At 45.7% G+C, this 25,335-nt stretch overlaps 1 protein-coding gene across 2 annotated transcripts in view; it reads right to left on the reverse strand.

Annotated features, from left to right (window-relative positions):
- Window positions 1-24,881, reverse strand: part of smad7 (SMAD family member 7) — a 44,588-nt gene extending 19,707 nt beyond the window's left edge. Inside the window, exons 1-3 of one of the 2 annotated variants that reach the window (XM_063042597.1) lie at window positions 23,703-24,881; window positions 22,540-22,593; window positions 13,991-14,062 (exon numbers count right to left, since the gene is read on the reverse strand). In XM_063042597.1, the coding sequence (XP_062898667.1) occupies window positions 13,991-14,062; window positions 22,540-22,593; window positions 23,703-24,318 (742 nt within the window). In that variant the 5' untranslated portion in view covers window positions 24,319-24,881. Of the gene's footprint in view, window positions 1-13,990; window positions 14,066-22,539; window positions 22,594-23,702 lie in introns of both variants that reach the window. The other variant, XM_063042596.1, reaches the window with a different exon arrangement.
- Window positions 24,882-25,335: the final 454 nt, after the last annotated feature.

Here is a 25,335-nt window from a genome sequence, read left to right on the forward strand (position 1 = left end):
TTCCCTCCTTTTTTCTATCATCCACACGCCTATCGAAGAATGACTTGAATGCAGGTGTTTAAGATGATAAGAGGCACAGATCAAGTATGCCGAAGAAAACAGACCTCGGGGTTGTAGGATGTACTTTGACAACAAATTTACTTTGAACTTTGAGTGTACAGCCGGCGACTCTTTCCCGGGGGAGTAAGTGTAATTTTAAAGTGATAGGAGAAAAGTATAGGAAATAATGGCAGTACACAGAGAGTGGTGGGTGCGTGGAATGTGCTGCCAGGGTGGTATTGAAGGTATTTAGGAGATCCTTAGATAGGCACGTGGATGATAGAAAAATGGAGGAGTAAGTGGGAGGGAAGGGATAGATTGATCTTTGAGTAGGTTCAGAGGTCATCAAAATATTGTCAGCTGAAGAGCTGTAGTATTCCACTGCATCTAAACCACAAATGGGTAACATGAAGGTACAGGTTTTAAACTATATTTACTTATTTGAGATAGAGCACAGAACAGGTTCTTCTGGCCCAACGAGCTTCACCACCCAGCAACCCACTGATTTAACCCCAGCCTAATTACAGGACAACTTACAATGACCAATTTCACCTAACCCGAGCACCCAGAGGAAACCCACACGGTTCAGGGGAAAAAGCGCAAACAGAAGTTAATTCTGGAACTCCGCGGGCTGTAACAGTGTCTCGCTAACTGCTACGTTACCATGGGACAGGGAAACAAATTCTCAGCACGAGAACCAGCTCCTCCATCCCGCCATGGAGGCGGCTGCTGGGTCTTTGCATTGCAACTCACTGAAGAGGTGACTATGACGAGCACTGAGCACAACCCCATGGAGCACAGTTGCAGGAATGCAGTGTCCATTGTCAAGGACCCCCACCACCCAGGACGTGCCCTCTTCCCACTGCTGCCATCAGAAACAAGGTAAAGGAGCCTCAGGACCCACATCAGCAGGTTCAGGAACCGTTCTTACCCCACAACCATCTGGCTCCTAAACCAGAGAGGATAACTTCACTCCTCACGCAACCTCACTCCTGCAACCCAGGAGAACGGGCTCAGCTTTTCCAGAAAGCTGCATGGTTTTCAGAAAACGTGATTGATTTCCAGGTGAGACCGAGTCCCATGAGAGGTGGCGAGACAGAGACAGCGCGCGAGCAATTATTACCCCTCAACCAATAGGCTCTTGAACCAGAGGGAATAACCTTACTCGCCCCATCACTGAACTGTTTCCACGACCAACTTTTAACTCACTTTTAAGGACTCTTCATCTTATGCTTTCGATATTCATTGCTTATTTGTCCTTCTTATTATTTTTGTTTATTTGTATTTACTGTGAATGCCTGCAAGTAAGTGATCTCAGGGTTGTATATGGTGACATATATGTACCTTGATAACAAATTAGACTTAGACTTTGCTGGCGGGGTGGGGGAGGTGAATACTAGGGAACCGAATGCTCACACATCGACAAGCAGAACAGTTTAGCCGGGGCCACAAGGCAGAAAAGGAATCTCAGGGTTGAATATGGTAACATCCGTGTATTTTGATAATAAATTTACAGTTTGAACTTTCAAGAATGCACTTTATCACATTTTCAGAACGAAAGAACTAAAGAAATCTGTCGTGTTTTCCTTTCCCCTGCAATCTACGGCCTTTTAAAACCCAGAAAGGGCCTCAACAAATCACACATTGATGATCCAACTTGCCTGCTTTTTTCCAACAGTCTGTTTGTCTTTGACTGAAGGCGATCAGCTATACTCAGGACTGGGGATCGTTTGCTGCAAACTGTACCCTCCACCCTAGCACAATATGAATTTATTTGGGGTGTACGAAGGACAGGGAAGAGATCCAGATGAAGGGGGCCTGTACTCACTGGAGTTTAGAAGGGTGAGTGGGGATTTCATTGAAACTTGTAGAAAGGATGTTTCCTACAGCGGGCGAGCCTAGGACCAGAGGATATAACCTCAGAACAGAGGGACATCCCTTTAGAACAGAGATGAGAAGGAATTTTTTTTAGCCAGAGGGCGGTGAATCTTTAGAAGTCATTGCCAGTGGCTGTGGAGGCCAAGTCATTGGGTTTATTTAAAAGGGAGGTTGACAGGTTTTTGAATAGTCAGGGTGTCAAAGATTCTTCCCTTCCACCATCAGACTTCTGAATGGATAATGAACCCATAAATATTACCTCAGTATTTTTCCTCTCTTTTTGCACTATTATTTAATTGTTTTTAATGTTTCTTATTTTAACATAGTTTTTTTTACTATTATCAATTGCAATGTACTGCTACCACAAAACAACAGATTTCATGACACATACCAGTGATATTACACCTGATTCTGATTCAGGTTACAGAGAAAGGCCAGCAGAATGGGGATAATAAATCAGCCACGATGGAATGCCAGAGCAGACTTGATGGGCCGAATGGCCTGAGACTTTATGGTCTTAACTCAGCTGAATGTGCTCTCCATCTTATCAGAGTATTTCACTTCACTGGGGGTGCAGTGGTGAGCACAGGAATCCAGGCGAAGGTGTCATTCTTTTCCGAGTTTGTGCTGACGACTCTGGGTGGAGCTGAGTGTGTACGACCCAGTCTGGGACCCAACCCAACTGCAAATCAAAACCAGTCCTCAGCCAAAAGCTTCCTTGGCTCCAGAGCCGGGCAGGAAGCTGCGAGAGGAATGAAATATCGACAAACAAGAAGCAGACGACCACATCCCTCTGGGCACTGCTCATGGCCCTAGTCAAATTAAAGAGAAACGTTGCCGTCCTACCATCGGGAGGCAAAGAAAAAATATTAAATAAGTGCAACACAGTACGTTCATTGTTTGTTTTCCTCTCCCATTGTGCCGTGAAAATTTCTCTCGTTCTGCCCGCTTTCTTCACTTTCTCTTCACTTTATTTTCCTTTTTTTCTTTTTTCCTTCGTACAGTGGTTCAGATTTCTTCTCACACTCTCACCGCAGCTTTGAAGCTGCCCGGGCAGTTGGCCCAGTATTCTGCCCAACATTCCTCCCTGCACCAATTAAACACATTAACTGATTCATTCCGTGGATGCTTACAGGAGAACTGGCGTGCAGAAAATTGTTACTGCAGATGAATACTAGCAAAGGGCAGCAGCAAATCAAAGTTGTTCCTGCAGACTTGCCCAACAGAAGCAATAAAACAATAAGACTTTATTCTGTGTGAGGCCTCTGAGATTTAACGATTCATTGGTTAACCAGCAGGGGTTTTCACTCCTTTACCCCTTCCACCTACCCTCTCCCAAAATATTATTTCATCCCCTCCCCCCTCACCTATAAAACCATAAGGTATCAGAGCAGATTCAGGCTATTCAGCCCATCAAGTCTGTTCCATCATGGCTCATTCATTATCCCTCAATCCCATTCTCCTGCCTTATCCCCAAAACTTTTGATGCCTGACTAATCAAGAACCTATCAACCCCCACTTTAAATATACCCAATGACTTGCCATCCACAACCGTCTGTGGCAATGAATTCCACCGATTCAACACCCCCCACCCCCATTCTGAGGCTGTGTCTCTAGTCCTGCCGAAGGGTTTCAGCCCGAAACGTCGACTGTACTTTTTTTTTCCAGAGATGCTGCCCGGTCTGCTGTGTTCCTCCAGCAATTTGTGTGTGAGGCTCAGGTTTCCAGCATCTACAGATTTTCTCTTGTCTGTGCCCTCTGGTCCTAGACTCCCCGACTACAGGAAAAATCCTCTCCACATCCGCCCTATCTATGCCCTTCAATATCCAATAGAATTTAATGAGATCCCATCCCCCACCCCCCATATTCTTCTGAACTCCAGTGAGTACAAGCCCAGGGCTATCAAATGTTCCTCATATATTAACCCTTTCCATCCTGACGTCATGCTGATGAACCTCCTCTGGAGCTTCTCCTAACGCCAGCACCTCATTTCTTTGATGACAGGCCCTAAACTACTCACAATACCACAGGAGTGAGTTCCACCGGGTCTCACCTATCACCTGCCAGCTCATATGCCTTCCCCTTCACCCATTTTCTTATTCTGGCTTCCTCCCCCTCCCTTTCCAGTCCTGAGGAAGGGTCTCGGTCCAAAACGTCACCCGTTTATTCATCTCCACAGACGCTGCCCGGCCTGCTGAGTTCCTCCAGCATTGCCTGCGTGTTGTTGTAAAGTTATATTGAATTAGATTTTAAAGTTTTAAGCAAGTCCAGTGTGAAAGATGAAATGTTTAAGGGAAACCTGGGGCGGGGGGGTGCTCGGTGGGCCAAAAGGCCTGTACTGTTCTATGTTCAATAACACACACACACATCAGAGGAAACATCTCCATGACAGCAACCTGGGAGCCAATTTAGTGGCTGTGGGGTCATTTAATCCCGAGTCCTGCCAGAGACAGCACACAGAGTTAGTTATCTTTTACACAGAGAAGCGCAAAGGTCAGTACGAGACGGCACCAGCAGGAATTCCAATGTCCTCTCGTTGTAAGGCAAAATGTGACGTGCTGCTGATAAGTGTTCTCCGACGCCCCGCTCTCCCTTCCCCCCACCTCAAACACTCCCCGGTCAAGAGGTCAGCCGATGCCTATTCTCAACCTGGTCTCAAGCGAAAGCCACAGGGCCCAGTCGCCCTCACATTTGTTGGGAGAGGCAGGGTCTTCGCTGGACTGTTGGCTCAGCATAGAGTCCGTCTCACACTTCTCCCGACCTCTCTACCACTGGGCAGAATGCCAAGTGTAAAGGAAGCCAGACACATGTGCCCTCTCAAGACACAAGTCAAAGTCCAGTGAGAGTTAGACATCTAGAAAATTGAAGATAAATTGGCAGCAAAACCCAGAATAAAGATTAAAACCACTGTTGCAAGAAAGCGGCACCCATCACCCAAGAACCGAATCAGAATCACTGATATATATCAAGAAATACGTTGTTGTACAGCAGCAGTACATAGTAATAAAAACTTATTACAGTAAGTATATATTTAAAGTAAATTAAATAAGTACTGCAAAAACAAAAGAGGGGAAAAATACTGAGGTAGTGTGCATGGGTTCTTCGTCCATTCAGAAAGTTGATGGTAGAGGGGAAGGAGAAGAACATTCGTCACGATACATCTATAGAAATTTACGTTACAGCCACTGCCATGCCTTCTTTGTAATTGCATCAATATGTTGGGTCCAGATTAGATCTTCAGAGATGTTGACACCCAGGAACTTGAAACTGCTCACTCTTTCCACTGCTGATCCTTCGATGAGCACTGGTCTGGGCCCCCTGGACTTCTATTTCTTGAAGACCACTTCCTTTGGTCTTGAAGTCTCCCCTTCTTTGGTCTTTCTGACTTTTGAGTTCATGGTTGTTGATGCAACACCAGTCCACCAGCTGATCGCTCTCACTCTTGTACACCTCATCACCATCCGAAACTCTGCAACAATAGTCCTGTCATTGGCAAATTTCTAGATGGTTTGATCAGTGCCCAGCCAAACAGTTGTGGGTGTAGAGAGTAGAGCAGTTGGCTAAGCACACATCCCCAAGGTGCACCAGTGGAGATTGTCAGTGAGATGGTTATTACCCATCAGCAGAGATTGTGGTCTTCTGGTGAGGAAGTCAAGGATCCAATTGCAGCGGGAAATACAATGTTCTCTTCTCATTACTGCAACAGGGAAGAGGTACAGGAGCCTCAGGACCCATTCCACCAGCTTCAGGAACAGTTAGTGCCATCGGGCTGTCGAACTGAACCAAAGGGGACAATTCCAGAGTTAAGAGTTCCATGTGGGCAGGACGAGTGAGTTCTGAAGATCTCCCGGGTTCGCGGAACAGAGAGACGAGAGTTTGAGGCCTAATGTTTGGGGTCTCGCGTCAGTGCTAAATCTGGCTCTGCGGCTGTGGCCTGCAGCCATCAGGCTCCTGAACCGGCTGCACGGCTGTGGGCTGCGCACTTCATGTTCTCAGTGTTATTTGTTTATTGTTTTTCATTGTTTATGCGATTTGCTCTTTTTTCATACATTGGATGTTTTGCAGTCTGTTTTTGCGTGCGTTGTTTTGTGTTTCTTTGTTTTGTGGCTGCCTACAAGACGATGATTCTCAAGGTTGCGTATGGTCTCCATGGTTTGATAATAAATGTACTTCAAACTTTGAAACCTGGAGTTCGAGGCCTGATCTCTGGTGATTGGTATGTCCAGGGTTCGGTACCAAGAATTCAGGTCCGAAGGTTGAACCACGAGTCTGGAAGGCGAGACCTGTCGGCACGGAGACAAATCTGTGAATCTCTGGAGGTCTGCTGGGGACGACGAAGGCTGGTGTCTGCAGGCCTGATGGAGGCCAGAAGCCTGTCCAAGGGCTGAAAGATGGAGGTATGTTCATGGGTGGCAGGGAGAGAGGAACATGGCCTGATTCGGTTGCTTGTTGTGCTCTGCTGAGCATCGTCGCCGTGCTATGTTGGTGCCAGTGTGCGTGGCGACACTTGCAGGCTGCCCCCAGCACACCATCCAGCGTGATGGTTGTCAACACAAACATCTCACTTCACTGTATGTCTCAATGTACATGAGTCTAAAATCTTAATCCAATAAATATTCCACCTCACCAAGGGCTACAAAAAGCCATTTGAAGCACACTTTCTTCATCCTTCCAGCTCTGGTAGGCCTTTCCATAGGCCTGGTTCTCGCCCAGACCTTTGGACCCCAGTGAGGCCCCCACAATGGAAGGATATCACTAAAACCATAAAAAATAGGAGTGAAATCGGGCCATTTGGCCCATTGAGTCTGCTCTGCCATTCAATTGTAGCCGATAAATTATCCCTCTCAACCCCATTCTTCCACCTTCTAACCGTAACCTTTGACACTCTGACTAATCAAGAACTTATCAACCTCTGCTTTAAAAATACTCATTGACTTGGCCTGCACAGCCATCTGTGGCAACGAATTCCACAGATTCACCACCCTCTGGCGAAAGAAATTCCTCATCATTTTTGCTGCTTGTACGCTGAGGCTGCGCTCGTTGGTCCTGGAGTCTCTCCATACTGGAAACATCTCTGTGATCGAGCCGGTCGTTACGCCAGCAGTCCGTGAGATGGGGAGGAATGGGGCAACAGTTCACAGTGAAGGACTACAGAGCACTCTCATACCGTACAAAACAGTGAAAACACAAGGCTCTCTTCAAATGTCAAGCCACTGCCCTTCCCCATTTCAAAGAGAAAGCCCACCCTCTTGGCACGCCGAGGGGGCTTTAAGGCAGAAGAGGAACGTGCAAGGAGAGAGCTGGGGGTGGGGAGGGATACAGAGCCAACAGCCACAGGCAGACGGTGCCAAGTCCCAGGCACCAGACTTTGCTGGCTGATGCAGTTTGTACTAGTCATGTGACGTGCGAGAGGCTAGCTACAAGGCTCCCAGCCTGGCAGACAGCCGAGAAAGCAATAGAGAGAGGCTCCTCGTGGCCAAGTTAACCCTTTGGTGACTTCCTGCAGGCTGCCATTTGTTTGCGTTCCAACAAGCAGAAGCAAAACAGCCAGTCCTCGCATGCACAGCGGCCCAGCTTCAAGCAGCCGAACTGTTACCTCCGCAACCAGACACAGGAGCAGAAATTAGTCCATTTGGCCCATCGAGTCTGCACTGCACCCTCAGCAATACAGCTTTTACCCCTCCAACATCCGATTTCTGAATGCGCATTGAATCCATGAACACTAGCTCATTTTTTAATTTGTTTTCACACTACTTATTTAACATAAAACAGATTTTTTTACTGTAATTCACAGTTTTTTTTCCTATATTATCCTGTATTGCATTGTACTGCTGCCATAAAGTTAACAAATTTCACCACATATGCCAGCGATATTAAACCCAACTCTGATGACTGATTTATTAACCCTCTCAACCCCATTCTTCTGCCTTCTCCTTACAACCTTTGAAATCCTGACTAATCATTTAAAAAGAGTTCTTTATATAAAAGACCTTCCTCTCCAGCTTTCCACAATCAAAAGAGCCTATCTTTGAGAGGCAAGAAAGCAAAGTACCTTCCCCAGCACCATGTGGACCCAGAACGACCAGGCCTGTCCGCCTGGTTTACATTTGGAAAAGCACAGCAACCCTGGAAGGGAACTCAACAAACTGAAGTGCGTCAAATATTTACAGACAAGACATTGATTTTTTTTAAATCAAGTATCAGTAGATTCAGGCAAACTTAGTGAGATCCTGAATATTGCAGAAATGACTGCAGAGAAAAATAAAATGCTTTCAAAGCTTTTATCCCTCTTTTTTGAAAAAAAAAGTGGATCAATTCCAGTCGTCTCCCAGCCAGTTCAATCGTTTGTAGCTCCCAATGTACAGGCTTCTGATATTCCTGTTTCTTCAATATTCTCTCCTGGTCAAAGTTAGCCCTCCTCTCCGACGTTTCAACCCCAGCGACCGCCCTCACTCTCTCACCTTCCGCCCCCTCTCCTTCCCCGCCAATGGGCTGCATGGCAAGATCCCACAACACCTCCCGCCAGGCACCGCTTTAGAGGCCAGAGCCCAGGCAATGTGCTCGCTCACTCCTGCGCAAGCCCCATTCGCAGGAGAATAGGATTGGCCCTTCCAGAAATCCGTATGGCTTTCAGGAAACGTGACCAATTTTCAGGTGAGACCCAGTCCCACTAGAGGTAGCGAGACAGAGATGGGGAGCGAGCAGTTATTACCCCTCAACCATCAGGCTCTTGAACCTCACTCGCCCCATCACTGAACTGTTCCCAAAACCTGTGGGCTCACTTTCAATGACTCCTCATCTCGTTCTCAATATTTACTGCTTATTTATTGTTATTTTCTTATTGTACTTGCACATTTTGGTGTCATGCATTTTGTTTGTCCGTCTTGTGTGCGGTCTTTCATTGATTATATTGTGTGGTTATATTTACTGTGAATGCCCGCAAGAAAATGAACCCTCACCATTCCCCTTTTGCTCGATATATTTTGAAACTTTTAGTCCTTTTATGCACTGCTGGTGCAAGACAAGCTTCACGTGTCAAGTCATTGGGTATCTTCAAGGCAGGGGTTGGTAGGTTCTTGATTAGTTAGGGCATCCAAGGTTATGGGGAGAAGGCAGGAGAATGGGTTTGAGAGGAATTTTAAAAAATGAGTCATGATGGAATGGCAGAACATTATCAATGGGCCAAATGGCCTAATTCTGCTCCTGGGTCTTATGATCTTTTATGTCAGGGATAATAAACATGAGTCTAATTCTATTGGCCTCCATTGCGCAGGTTAACACTGGTCAGTAAAACTGATTGCTACTCGTCTTCAACGACTTCCTACAATGTAGTACCACTGTCTAAAATTAACTTGTTGGATGCTAACCAGACCATTAGTCACTGAAATATTAACTCATAGATTCTATTTGAGAGGGAAAGCTAACAATACAACTGACTCAGGAAGAGATTCTACCCTTTGCATCTTTAGTTGCTTCCTCTTTATGAAAACCACAATAATCATAGCTTTCAAAATCCCTCACCATCCTGCTGTTTCCCAATCAACTGTCTACACGCAGTGTGGGTGCAATTAAGAATTGCGCAAAGGACCTGTAATTGTTCAAGAACATTGACGCATATTTCTCTACCTCAGCAGCGTTCATGTCATGGCCCATGCAGAAACCCTGGCTGAACGCTGAGGTGTGCTCCCTACTGAAACACCACAACACAGCCTTCCAGTCTGGTGAGAGAACCGCTCTCCGAGCAGCAGCCAGACAAAATCTCATCTCAGGCATCAAAAGGGCAAAGGTCACCTACACTCAAAAAAAATTCAGGAACACCACTACTTTATCATTTCCTGTCAGAGTCACCATACGTACAGACACTCCTGTGCCTTATGGACATACAATCCAGCCATGTCCATCAGCTATCTCATATAGTTCTATTTATTGTGTGTTTTAGATTATTATTGGGATTTTTTTTTGGGCTGCATTGGATCTGGAGTAACAATTATTTTGTTCTCCTTTACACTTGGGTACTGGAAATGACAATCAACAATTTTAAAATTTTGTATTTGCAGAGTGAAATATGTATTTGTAAAATTGTACGGGTATTTGCAAGTAAAACAAGAGATTCTGCTGATGCAGGAAATCTGGAGAAACACACACAAAATGCTGGAGGAGTTCAGCAGGTCAGACAGCACCTATGGAAATGAACACTTTTATGTAGGGAAATAAACCATCTTGAATCTTGATGTGGAAATCAGACGCCAACTCTTCTGGCCTGAGTGCCATCTCCACCAGTTACTATTCACCCAATAACAGATCAGGAAAATTGGAAGGTGGAAGCCTGCAGGGTATTTAACCAAGGACATGGCCACCATTTCAAAGTGCCCAGTTGACATATTTTACAACGCACAAATGATACTAAGTTGGCTCAAGTTTTACAAGAAGAATGTTCATTTACCAAAGTGTGCACAATGGGCTTCCTTTGTCACAGCTTCATCACCTGCCGGGGCAGAGACACACAACAGCAGCCCGACCCTGTCGGACAGACACACAACAGCCCGACCCTGCCGGGACAGACACACAACGACAGCCCGACTCTGCCGGGACAGACACACAACAGCAGCCCGACCCTGCCGGGACAGACACACAACAGCAGCCCGACCCTGCCGGGACAGACACACAACAGCAGCCCAACCCTGCCGGGACAGACACACAACAGCAGCCTGACCCTGCCGGGACAGACACACAACAGCAGCCCGACCCTGCCGGGACAGACACACAACAGCCGCCCAACCCTGTCGGGACAGACACACAACAGCAGCCTGACCCTGTCGGGACAGACACACAACAGCCCGACCCTGCCGGGACAGACACACAACAACAGCCCGACCCTGCCGGGACAGACACACAACAGCCCGACCCTGTCGGGACAGACACACAACAACAGCCCGACCCTGCCGGGACAGACACACACAACAGCCTGACCCTGCCGGGACAGACACACACAACAGCAGCCTAAATCTGCTGGGGTGGCCGCTATATTTTATTGTTATTTACAGAATCAGCACAGAACAGGCCCCATGAGCCAATGAGCCACATCACCCAGAAAACCCCCGATTTAACCCTAGCCTGATCATGGGACAATTTACAATGACCAATTAACCCAGTAACCGGTACGTCTTTGGACTGTGGGAGGAAACCGGAGCACCCGGAGGAAACCCACACGCACAGAGGAAGGAACGTACAAACATGATTAAGGAGAATGCCAGATATGAACTCAGGTGCAGTACTAGGTTGTGTGAACTGCTACGCTACTGTGGCACCAGAGCAGATTTCACTACAAGAGTTCCCAATTTGAAAGTGGCTACCTCACAGTTCACCGATAAAACAAAATGTTCGAAAAAGAAATGCTTAAAAACGTCAAAGTTCAGCAGCACAGATTCAGCGAGGAAGCCCATTACTTTATGGGTAAAGCCACTCTTAATTGTAGTCAACATTAAACACTGTCCCAGGCAGGGGTTAAGTTGATAAGGAACATGCCAGCCTCCATATCCCACCAACACACCTTATTATTTAAATGTGAAAACTTTCACAACAGTTGCAAATAAAACACTCAGTGGCCACTATATTAGGGACAACTGTACGCCTGTTCATTAATGCAAATATCTAAAGAGCCGATCAAACATTACAGCATCCTCAGTTAGGATGATTAATGACAGCTAATCCAAACACCCTGCTGAGCGGTACTTAAGGACTGATACAAAGTCTTCACAACAGGCCTAGAGTGCAATGGATCTAATTTCTAGACACCTATAACTTTCTACAAAGTTCAGTCAAATTCAAAGTAAATTTATTATCAAAGTACATCTATGTCACCATACACGACCATAAGATATAGGAGAAGAACTGGACCATTTTGACCCACTGATTCTGCTCAAGATTTCATTGTGGCTGATCCATTCTTCTTCTGAGATTCATTTCTTTTGGGCATTCACAGTAAATACAAAGAAATACAATAAAATCAATGAAAATCTGTATACAGACAAAGACAGACAAACAGCCAATGTGCAGAAGACAACAAGCTGTGCAAATACAAAAAGAAAAACAAAATAATACTAAATAATGAACATGAGTCTTGAGAACATGAGTTGTAGAGCATTGAGACCAAATGTGTAGCATCGTTTCAGTGTTGGGGTTGAGTGGCGGTGGATTCTGTTTTTAATCCAAGAGTCTTGTGGAAGTCAGGAATGAGGCACGAAACTCGCTGCTTCACAATTGTTTTATGAAGTGTTAATTGAACAAAGAGAGTTTGAAACGGTCAGTAACAGGAGCAGAGGCTAGCAGCAGAAGGTGAAGCAAAGAGAAAGATGTTGAGCTTTGTGGCCAGCTTTTTTATACCCAGAGAGAAGAAATATTCCATTCAAATTTGCAGATAACTCAACCAATCAGATACCCCCTATTCAAATAAAGCAGCAACAGAAAAGCTTCCAGCAATTTCCAGAATGTGCGAAGTCCCAGCCACTCACACATAAATGTCAATATAGCTAAGGTGCACAAGACTGTACTGTAGTAATTTTATGTATTGCATTGTACTGCCACCATTTAAAAAAAAAACAAATTTCATGACATATGTGAGTGATGATAAACCTGATAATGAAATGGGAGTGGACAGGGCAGGGAAGAAAAGGGATGGCACCAGAGAGACATTCTGTAATGATCAATAAACCAATTGTTTGGAATCGAATGACCTTGCCTGGCGTCTCAGGGCTGGGTGTGCCCGCACCCGCGCCACTCCCCGCCCCTGGCACTACTTCTCTGCCATCTGTCCAACATTTCTCCAATGGCGCTCCACTCTCGCCATTCCCAACATCCTTTGCTCCCGCCATATTTATCAAGTTGCTGTCTGCCCCATGTTGACAAATCCACATTGGCAAAGGCACCCTAATGATATATATGTGCTTAAGACTTCTGTACAGTACAGGAAGTAGCAATAAAATATACAAACATAATTAATGTTAAGCTGCTAAAAAAAACTAACAGTTGTATAGTCTAACCCAATCGTCCAAGAGAACCACAACCTCGCATTAGGGTTTAGACAGCAGGTCAGCGGGTAAAGGCCAGATTAAGAGAAGTCCACCAGACCTCCAGGTTCAGGGGTTCAGCTCAGAGCTAACAACACTGACTAGTACAACAAAATTGTTATGGAAACAGCAACGGAGAATCCTTCTACACCTGAGTGTGACGGTGTTCCTGAGTCTCCACCCGGGGCTTGTGTGACTGACAGCAGTGAAAACTGAGAAGCTATTGACGTGATGAAGGAATCCCAAAACACTCCCAGAGATGGAGGACCTTCATTGCTGCCCTAAATGCCAGTGGTGGAATGGGCAGTAATACTGGCTCCAAAGGGTTGTCTGGTAATAACTGTCCCCGAACCTGGGAGCATGGGACCCAAGTCTTCTATATCATAGTGTACCACAATACTTCTACTTCGAACTCTACAGCACACAGTGCAACTGAATAACCATCTTTTACCACTCAACCATTAGGCTTTTGAACCAGAGGGGCTAACTTCACTCACCACTATCACTGAACTGTTCCCAAAACCTAGGGACTCATTTTCAAGGGCTCTTCATCTCATGTTCTTGATATCTATTGCTTAATTTTTTTTTATATTACTTTTTCTTTCTTTTTGTATTCGCACAGTTGTTGTCCAATGCATATTGGATGTCTGCCTGCCCTGTTGGATGTGATCTTTCACTGACTCTATGTTTCTTTGTATTTACTGTGAATGACCACAAGAAAATGAATCTCAGGGTTGTAGAAAGTGACATATGTGTTCTAAATTGACTTTGAACTGTCACAGAGGGGACAGTATTTTGAATTTCAACAGAATGAAAGTGCAACTCGAGTTATCACATCATAGACACAGCAGGGATGAGGAATCCTCCCTAGAACCTCAAGCCTCCCCATACCAGTAATCCTTCACTAAATAAAGACGTATTTAATTGTGAACATCCTGGTTTTACACCCAGGAGGAATCGCAGTATCATTGACTGGCTGGGAATAAATATCACTAAGTGACTCTTACCTGAAAGCCCCCCAGGGGCCATATAACGAGAGCCCCCAGTTTCAGCTGAGAGAGACACCGAGTCTGGCAAAACTGCTGAAAACAGAAGGAAAAATATACATTAAAGACAGAACATTTTATTTCCTGACATCCTTTGAGTCATTCAATCTGAATGTCACATGTAATTCTGTAGTCTCTGTAGTTGATAGGCTTAGCAACACTGATTGTAGAACACCGTCACCATCAAAGACCCCACCACCTAGGTCATGCTCTCTTCTCACTGCCGCCTCAGGTCCCACAGCACCAGGTTCAGGAACAGTAATTACCCCTCAACCATCAGGTTCCAGAGCCAGAGGGGAAAACTTCATTCACCCCAGCACTGAAATATTCCCACAACCTATGGTCAGAGAGGGTGCAGAGGAGATTTCCCAGGACGCTGCCTGGATTAGAGAGGGTGCAGAGGAGATTTACCAGGATGCTGCCTGGATTAGAGAGGGTGCAGAGGAGATTTACCAGGACGCTGCCTGGATTAGACAGGGTGCAGAGGAGATTTACCAGGATGCTGCCTGGATTAGAGAGGGTGCAGAGGAGATTTACCAGGACGCTGCCTGGATTAGACAGGGTGCAGAGGAGGTTTGCCAGGATGCTGCCTGGATTAGAGAGCACATTTTATGAGGATATGTTGAGTCGGCTAGTGTCTTTCTCTTTAGTGGAGGAGGATGAGATACGACTTGATAGAGGTGTATACGATGATAAGAGACATGGATCTAGTGAACAGACAGATATGTTTTCAGGACAGAAATGGCGAATACAAGAGGGCATAATTTTCAAGGTGATTGGAGGAAAGTATAGGGGGGATGCTAGAGGTAGGTTTTGTTACACAAGGAGTGGTGGTGCATGGAACATCCTGCCATGCAGACACAGTCCGGACATTTAAGAAACTCTTCAGATAGGCACATGGATGATGTAAAAATGGAGGGCTATGTGGGAGGGAAGAGTTAGATTGATCTTAGAGTAGGTTAAAAGGGCCTGGATTGTTACACGCTCTAACTGGAAGAACGATCCCATTTAATATCCCCAACACAAGAGAGTCTGCAGCTGCTGGTTATCCAGAGAAACACACACAAACCACAGGACAGCCAGCATCTATGGAGAGGAATACACAGTTTTTTTGGGCTAAGATAAAGACCTTGATTCCTCTCCACAGACACTGCATGAGTTCCTCCAGCAGTTTATGTGTATTAATATTAATTTTGCTCCTAGCATAAGCCACCGATAACCCAAGTTAAGTCTGCTGTACAAGCAGAAACACCAGATTTATTGAAATACTGAAGGTAAACGCTTCATCAGTGAGAGTGGAACACAATACATCTCACAACAGCCCGTGGGGAGAGAGTTCAGATCCATGGAGAGCATTCGAACTGGTAATACCCCGTCTGGTATGGAAGGGCCACTGCACAGAATCGGAAAAGGCTGCAGCAAGTTGTAAACTCAGCCAGCTCTAGCATGGGCACCAGGCTCCCCAGCATCGAGGACACCTTCAATAGGCAATGCCTGAAAAGGCAGCATCCATCATTTAGGACCCCATCACCCAGGGCATGCCCTTTTCTCACCACTACCATCAGGGAGGACATACAGGAGCCTGAAGACACACACTTAAATGTTTCAGGAACAACTTCTTCCCCTCCACCATCAGATTTCTGAATGGACAATGAACCTGTGCATACTACAGTTTTTTTTTTACTTTCTTTTTGCACTACTCATTTAATTTTATATAGTGCACATATTGTAATTTATAGCTTTTTAAAATTTTCTATTGCAAAGCACTGCTGCCGCAGAACAACAGATGTTGCAAAATATGCCAGGGGTAATAAATCTGATTGTGGTTCTGATCCTTTCAGCCCTCAATGAGTTAACCTCCATTTCTGTTTCCCTGCAGCTCATTTCTGAAAGCCGTCTGCTAAAGATTTTCATGCCTCAGCTCAGCATTGAGAGCTGGATAGTGAGGGAGTGAGGTGTCCCGTTTTCTTTGGCTCTTTTCCAAGGTATGTCCAGCCACGCTGAAATACCTCAGATTCGACATTAGAGCACAAAGCTGTCTGCCTTTTGGGCAGACCAATCCCAGATAAGACTGAGCAGAGTTACAGTGCGACTGCACACATCCTGTCCGCTCTTTCCACTGGGGAATGTTTGCTGATTCAGACCACCCCAACTCAACTCTGCCACGGACAGTCCCCAGCCCGGCTACGAAAGGATGAGGGTTGGACATGGGGCCAGCGAGCACGTCCTGTGCTGCAGAAATGCCAAGAATACAGGCTACACCTGGGGACAAGAAGAAAGACTGGTCCAGGGCAGAGCCCTGGTGAGCTGCTGTCAGTATGAGCGATGGGATGAAGTAAGCAAGTCCTATTGCATTCATATAATGTGTTCAACCTCTTTAGTTATCAACTGAGAAACTGACAAAAGAAATGGACAAAGAATTACCTTAGCCCTTTGCAGCACCACACAAAATGATGGAGGAACTCAAGCTGCATACACTTCCCTCTCAGCCCAGTCTCCTGCCTTCTCCCCATACCCCTTCTTGCAATCAAGAACCTACCAACCCCTGCTTTAAATATATCCAATGCCTGTGACAATGAATCCCAGATTCACCACCCTCTGGGCAAAGAAATCCCTCCTCATCTCCATTCTAAATGGACGCCTGTCTATTCTGAGGTTGTGTCCTCTGGTATGAGACTCCACCACCACAGGAAACATCCACTCCACATCCAATTCCCCACTCTCACCTCAGCTCACCCACCTATCACCTCCCCTTCCCTTTCTCCCATGGTCCACTCTCCTCTCCAATCAGATTCCTTCTTCTCCAGCCCTTTACCCTTTCCACCTATCACCTCCCAGCTTCTTACTTCATCCCCCACCCACCTGGCTTCACTTACCACCTCCCAGCTTGTCCTCCTTCCCCTCCCTCCCACCTTTCCTGTTCTGGTATGTTCCCCCTTCCTTCCCAGTCCTGATGAAGAGTCTTGGTTTCAAACATCAACTGCTTATTCCTTTTCATAGATGCTGCCTGGCTTGCTGAGTTGCCCTGGATTCCCGCTATCTGCAGAATTTTGTGTTTATAATCTACAGTACTGTGCAAGAGTACTCGTGTTCGGGATACGAGCAACAAACCTTCAGTGAGAGCTAAGCTCCCGATTCTAAAACCAGCTTGTGATGTTTCATAGCCAGAGGTACTTCACAATCCCCACAGAGTTAGCACTGTTCTCCCTGTCACAGCAACTTGCCACTCACACTCATTGAAAACAAGATGTTACTGGGATGCTCGGACAACTCGTGGGGCAAACTGGGCTAACCCCCACCCACTGACACTGTTTCACAAAAAGGGAGCTCTCAGCAGATTTCTCTGTGCAAAGTAGATTTATTAGCAAAGCACCATCTATCACCTGAGATGCATTTTCCTGTGGACAGTCACAGTAAATACAAGAAACACAATAGAATCAATGAAAGAGTGCAAACAACACACAAAGGACAACAAACTGCAAATACACAAAAAAAAGAGAACAATAATAGTAATGATAATAAATCAAAAATAAATATCAAGGACATCAATACTGAGATACATTAGGGACATTTAAGAAATAGATAGGCACATGGATGCTGGGAAAATGGAGGATAACGTGGGGAGCAGGTTAAAGGGTTGGCACAACATTGAGGGCCAAAAGGCCTGTACTGTGCTGTATCCATGAAGAAAATGCAACATGACGACATTACCATGGAAAGGATGCTGGGTATAGTGAGGGTGGCGTGCCGCAGGAGGGATTTGGGACAGGTGCACGGGCAGCGAGTGATGTGGGTGCAGACACACCCAGCCCTGAGATACCAGGCAAGGTCATTTGATTCTAAACAACTGATTTATTGACCATTATAGAATGTCTGGTGCTTCCCACTCCCTCTCCCCTCTCCCTTCCCCTTTTCCCAACCATGATTCCACTCTCCCTGCCTCCCGTAAAAGCCTTAGGCACCCTCGCCATATACATGCTTAAGATTTTTGCACAGTATTTGGAAAAAAAAAGCCAGTATATAAGCTGTGCATTTATACCACACGATTCACAGCAGCATTCTCCAAGTCCCCTTAAGGCACTACTTGACAAAAGACCTAGGACCTAGGAGCAGAATTAGGCCATTTGGCCCATCGAGTCTGTTCTATCATTCCTCTCTAAACCATTCTCCTGCCTTCTCCCCGTAACCTTTGACACCCTGACTAATGAAGAGGCTATCAAGCTCTGCTCTAATGACTTGCCCTCTACTGCCGTCTGTGGCAATGAATTTCACAGACTCCCCACCCTCTGGCTAATGAAACCCCTCCTCATTCTCTGTTCTAAATGGACGTACCTCTTCTGAGGCTGTGTCCTCCGGTCTTAGGCACCCCCCCAACAGGAAACATCTTCTCTACACCCACTTTAAATCTTTCAATATTCGACAGGTTTCAATGAGATCTGCCTTCATTCTTCAAAACTCTGGTGAGTACAGGCCCAGAGACATCAAACGCTCCTCATACATTAACCCTTGACCCTGTGGCGATTGATTTATTTACTTTAGCGATAGAGTGCAGAGTCCGCCCTTCTGTCCCCTTGAGCCACGCCACCCCCACTAACCCCAACCCACTCTCAGGACAATTCACAATAACCCATTAACCTGACCGCTACATCTTTGGACTGTGGGAGGAAACTGGAGCACCCGGAAGAAACCCACAAACGCCACGGGAAGAACAGACACAACTCCTTCCCAACCGGCGCCAGAACTGCGCTCCGGACTCCGGAACGCCTCGAGCTGTAACTGCACAATCACAACACCACAGCCAGTTTCCATGCAGAAAGACTTCTCCAACTACAAAGAACATTGGTTAAAGGACTAATATTTGTCAGGGCACTGGGGACAATCCTGGCGTGCCTCCCTTCCAAACACAACACAGTCTGATGGTGCACCAAACGTCTGGCACCGCACTACAGTGTCAGCTGGGATTTTCTGTTCAAATCTCTGGACTGGCTCTTCAATCCACAACTTTCTAACTCGGAAGGCTACCACACAACCACAACTCACAACATGAAAAGAATTCTTGTGTTTAAAATAATTATTGACCTATTTCCACAGATACACATCCTAGCCCACCTCACCCAGAGAGATATTGCTGCCAACTTTCCTGTCCTTTTTTTTCCAACAAGGAGCAATGTGCACCACCAGGCAGCTCACTTCAAACAACCACAGCCCCGACAAACCACTGTGCTAAAACAAATCTGAACTCCCTTACGTCAGCCACTTGTGTAGAGACGGCACACTTTTAAAGTCAAGATCCTTAACCGTGCTGATGAACAAAGAATTTGGAGTCAAGTTCATAGCTCCCTGGAAGTGGCAGCACAGGCTGATAGGGTGGTTAAGAAGGTATAGGGCATGCTTGCCATATTAGTCAAAAGTCAGGAAGTTATGTTGCAACTTTCTAAAACTATGGTTAGGTCACATCTGGGGTATTGCATAGTCTTGGTTGTTGAGGCTTTGGAGAAGGTGCAGAAGAGGTTGACGAGGATGTTGCCTGGATTAGAGGGTGTGTGCTATAATGAGAGGTTGGACAAACTTGGGTTGTTTTCTCTGGAGCGGCAGAGACTCAGGGGAGATCTGATAGAGGTTTATAAGATTATGATAGGCTTAGGTAGAGTTGACACACAGTGCCTGAGGTGGTGGAGGCAGATACATCAGGGACTTTAAGAGGTATTTATATAAGCACAAGGATGTGACGAAAATGGAAGGATATGGATATTGTGGAGGCAGGAGAGGTTAGTTCAGTTGGCCATTTGATTGCTAATTTATTTGATTTGGCACAAGGGCCTGTTCCTGCCCTATGAATGTTATTAGGAGAGCAACATTCCTCAGCATGGGAGCCTATAGCTGCAGGAATATGGCTTTTCTAGCGTGGGAGGTGTGCTGCGCAGGGGCAGAGCATTCAGGTTCCACACAGTCAAGCACAAAGTTTGAAAGATACGGCCTTCCTACTTTTGTCTGCTCCCTAAAGGATGGTTTGATCAGTCATATCATCAAAAATGTCTGGATGAAAAAAATCATAAAGGGCTTCTTTGATTGCAAGAGATTTCTTCTCTAAATACACAAAATTTTAAGGGCAGTCTTGAGTTTTGAGTTCGGGGTTCCATCATCAGCAAGTCCAGGGTTGATACCAAACAATGGAGCCCAAGGTCTGGAGTAGTCTTTGTAGTGTATTTCACAGGACGTTGTGATCTACATGTGGTAGACAAATCTAAGCGTGTTTCTGCTCAGTACTAACATTCTCCCGATCACCCCAGCCCCACTGTACACCAAAGGAATCCGAATCAGGTTTAATGCCACTGATATATGTTGTGAAATGTGTTGTTTTGTGGCAGCAGTACACTGCGACAATCATTAAAACTATGTATTGCAATAAGAAGTATGCATTTAAAAAAAATAAATCAAACAATAAGCACAAGAGATGCTGGAAAATCTGGAGCAACACACACAAAATGCTAGAGGAACTGAGCAGGCCGGGCGGCATCTATGGAGAGGAATAAACAGTCAACATATTGGGCTGAGTCCCTTCATCAGGACCTGCTGTAGGTTCCTGTCCTACATCCTGTCTAGTCCGGGTGAAGGGTCATGGCCAGAAACATCAACTCTTTATCCATCTCCTTGAACAAGTCGTGCAAAAAGAGAGCAAAAAAAAAGTTAAAAATAGTGAGGTAATGTTTAGAGGTGTTTGTTTAGAGGTTCATTGCCCATCCAGAAATCCGATGGCAGAGGGGAAAACACTGGAACAAACACTAAAGGCCAGCACCCTTCACAAGAACAATAGTTTTTCTTAAAATTGTCATGAACTGATGTGCCTGATGTGATCCCCAGTCTGTGTGAAGTCTTTTGTCCACAGAGCAGGGCTGCGAACCAGTGCAAACAACAGTGAAAGTCCTGCCTTCGGAGGTGAAAATCAATCAACAGACATTCTTTCTTTATCATCCAACTGATAACGTTATAACTGAACAGCACTGAGCACGTCTACGCAGTGCACTGTCACAGGAAAGCAGCATCGAGCATCCCCACCACCCAGGTCATGCTCTCTTCTCACTGCTGCCATTGTGGAGGAGATACAGGAGCCTCAGGACCCACACCACCAGGTTCAGGGACATGGGTTAAGGGTGAAAAGTGAAATGTTCCAGGGGAACAGGAGGGGGAACTTCTTCACTCAGTGGGTGGTGAGAGTGTGGAATGAGCTGCCAGCAGATATGGTGCACCTGGGTTCGATTGCACGATTTAAGAGAAGTTTGGATAGATACATGGGCAGGAGGGGTATGTGAGACTACATTCTAGCTTGTTCTGCCTCCCCTCTTCCCACATTCTTACTCTGGCATCTTCCTCTTTTATTTCCAATCCTGATGAAGGGTCTCAGTCCAAAACATTGACTGTTTAATTCCCCTCCACAAATGCTGTCCGACCTGCTGAGTTCCTCCAGCTTTTAGTATGTCTCGATCCAGGGGCAGGTAGATGACATGAGGCGGAATAGTTTGACATGAGGGAGATGGGCTGAAAGGCCTGTTTACGAGCTGTAAGCCTTTGCGACTCTGTTGAATGAAAACACCATGCCTCAAACGTACAAAGTACACTTTTGTTCTTCAGCAGTTAAGGATGTAAATGGTTCCTAGCGCCTGGATTACACTAACGTTCACAATTTCTCTTTAACTGACCACCAGTTGACACCGACAACCCCGAGAGGGAACCACTTTCAAACCAGCACCTGAATCAGTTCTGCTGGGCGCAGTAGGGGAAGGAAGGCCCCCCGCGGAAGTCTCTTTGTGCAGGAGGTATTCCCCCGTACATTGGGGATCTGGGGTTGAAGGTGTTTCACAAGGTAGCACCGTGTAACAGATTTTCAAACGGATTTCCCGTCCACCTGTCCATTCCATGGCCGGGAGGAGTCAGTGTAACACTTTTATATGCAGTGATAGATTGCAGTCCCTGTTTGAATATCTGAAGGGATTGCACCGCAGCCCCGCGCTCCAGTGCCGGGGGGGGGGGGTCATTCGGAGGATCAACTAGGGGGAGGGGGCCTGGCCAAGGTGGACATTCACGGGTCCAGTCGGTGGACAGTCGAGGGCTCTGCCCGAACTGCCCCATCCGGGGTTACGTTTGTACCCGGGTGCCCTCGGAGAAGGATACAGTTCCCAGAACGGTGCCTACACGGATTGAATTTTACAAATAGTAGTATTCATATTTTAATTTGAAATTGTTGCATGTCTTGTAAATTCTCGATGTCTGTACCTATTGTGTGAATAAACTTTTGTCAAAATAAATTATGCTTCTTATGGAAACATCGCCCCTCCCCCTTGCCCGGGTTTAACTCAACAGAAACGCCCGTTGCATAAAATGTTTTTTTAAATAAAGAAACTATTACAAGTCTTTTCTACAAATATGCATTTTCAGAATATGTTTTCTGCGTCTGGGGAGAACACTTTCTATTTAAATAACCATGCATCATAAATAACAACGCCAAGACTTACCGGGCTGTTTAATTGAGTCCATTGGAAGTCTGGAATAAGGAGGCGGGGGTGAGTCTGGGAACATAAAAAGGGTAAAAGCCGTGATAAGCGATAGAAACTCCAGATAACACTGTCAGGAGCGCCGGCATTCTTTCGTAAACTGTTTGTCCTACTCTGGGGGCTGGAGGCAGCAAAGGCGGCGATCGCCTTGATAGTTAACAGTCACATAAACAGGAGTCAGCCTGGCGCCAGTCTCGCTGATATCCAACTTGTGTGTCTAATCGCCCTTCCTTGCCTCACGTAAACCACTTCTGCTCTGGAAATTACCACTGAATCACTCCCACTGGGTGAGGATCGCACCGCGCCATCTAACTGAAAAAAAATCACCCATTTACCCCGGCGACAAGTCGCCCAACTAACAGAAAAAAAACTTTTTTATCTACTTGATGGATACAAAGGATTTAAAGCAAGTTTGAACTTCTGTCCTCAAAAGGAACGCGAATTTAAAGAATGAATACTCGATATTCAGTCAATTCCAAGAAATACTAAAAATATGAATTACCCCACCCACGTCCTTTACCTCTGCCTGCTCCTGACATTTTTAACTCAGTTAACAATTATGGATATTAAACTTATAGACATTTACATCTTTACGAAGGAAGTTCCCAGCAATGTCTGCTTTTAGGGTAGTTTTATATCAGCGCACAGGCGGATCCAAGTGTTCGCTAACTTTACCCCCCCCTTAAAACTTTCTCTTAAACTGATTCTCCGGGAATTAAATGTTAAATGTTAATATTGGGACAACCTGCGTTGTCGGAAAAGACATATAATTTAAAACAACCATGTTACGTTTAAAAAAAACACTGAGGCAAATATAAAATTATTAAATTATACTGAGCATAAGGTTCACAAAACCGAGCGCTCTTACGGTAACGTAAAATGAGCGGGACACGTTTGTAAAGGGCTAGTTGATCCAATTAAAAATTGAAGTTATCATTAATGGATCACTGAAAAGACCAACTCCCCCCCCCATACACGTCTCTCCCGTTCACATGGGTGGCCCAGGTGATCGCAGTGAGACCGACGAAAGCCTAAAAAATAACCTCTTACGAAACATTACGGTCTTGATGTCTGCTTTAAAGTGAAGGGGGGGGGGAGCGTTAAACAACGCCAGCTTCACTTACCGAATTCACAGAGCCTGCTGAGGTGGTGTGGGTTACAACAGACCGAATCCGGGTTGCTGGTTCCGTAAGATTCACAACAATAAAGTCTTTTCAATTCCGAAGAGTTTCTCAGGTCAGGCCAGCGGAAGACTTTACATATCAGTACCGGTAGGGAGTAAGTTTGTTTGCTGAGTTTCGGCTCAATCATCTTGGGTAAGAGAAGGCAGCCGGTCCGGGCTCCTCCTTTACTATCGACTGCTTGAAGCAATAATTCCAATTGTTTCTCCTTGAGTTTCTTTAGCAGCGAGTGAGTTAGGGTTTTCAATTCTGGGTCGGAGTTCGTGTATTTGGACCCTTTACCCCCGCAACATCCACCGCCGCCGCCTCCCCCTCCTCCTCCTCCTCCGCGGTTTGCATCGCCCTCGCTGTCCGTCTGCCCGTCTGCCTCTCCCAGCGTGCGGCTTCTCCAAAGTCGCCGGACCAGACCCGATCGTTTCGTCCTGAACATGCGAGATGGAAATCCGCCAGAGAGAAATGTGCTAAAATCCAGCCAGATACAGCAAAGACATATCCGCAAAACATGAATCCAGCCTGTTCTCGATAGCAACACAGTAACAGCCGCACAGAGCTGTAGCATACGCCACCTCCTTTCTTTTTCAAATAAAAGGATAAGAGATCGGGAAAAATGGTTTGATGAACACTGAATTAAATATATATATAAGCGGAGGATGGGGATGGGTTAGTGCAGCTCCTCGGAGATACAATCATGCATTGTAACCCACCGATACAAAGTAGAGAAAATGTAGCCAAGAATATGTATCCATTGAAATATAACCCAAGCGTTCTGTTGTTCCTTCCTTGGCTTTTGGATAGATTAATCCAACCCTATAATCCGGCTCCTTTAATGACTGTACAGATCGTTTTCTCTTCCTTTCCGCGTTTATAGATACACACAGGCAGGGGTTTTAATATGTTCCTGCTTTCTCTCTCTCTTCAGCTTCACTTGAACGTGCTTTGACTCCGTCTCTCCGGCTTTCCTCGTTACCTTAATCTTCCTTTTTTAAACACAAAAAAAAACACGATGTACAAAGACAAAATCAAAGAGAGTTGTCGCCGTTTCCAGCCCGTGGGTTTACTATGCTCTCCGGACTCCCGGCTGAAACTGACACAAGGCTTGAAATTTACAAGCCCTTGGCTTGGCTGCGCATTGGCGCGGGCGGTCACGTGTGCGTCTAGACACTTTGTCGCGGCCCCCCGGTTTAAAGTGATTGTTACGCAAACAAGCGATCACATTACTAACAGACCTTCTTTACTTCTAAATCATTCCCCCTTCAACGCACCATTACAGAACATTAAACCACTATTAATAATGTAAACATTTAATATATTTATAGTGAGGTGTGGGGGGAGGAAAAAGATCATTGGAATTTTGGGAAGTGAAACTTGCTTTAGTCTCTTGTACGTTTTTAAAAAAAACATTTTGACCCCATCCACACCCCCCCAAGCACCACTACTTTATCATTTCCTGTCAGTCACCTTATGTACAGACACTCCTGTACCTAACGTCACTTTATGGACGTCCGATCAATCTGTGTATATAAGCTGTCTTGTGTATTTATATTTACGTTTTTATTAATGTGTTAATTATCTTATG

This window comes from Mobula hypostoma, chromosome 3, assembly GCF_963921235.1.
Source record: "Mobula hypostoma chromosome 3, sMobHyp1.1, whole genome shotgun sequence".
Taxonomy (NCBI): Eukaryota; Metazoa; Chordata; class Chondrichthyes; order Myliobatiformes; family Myliobatidae; genus Mobula; species Mobula hypostoma.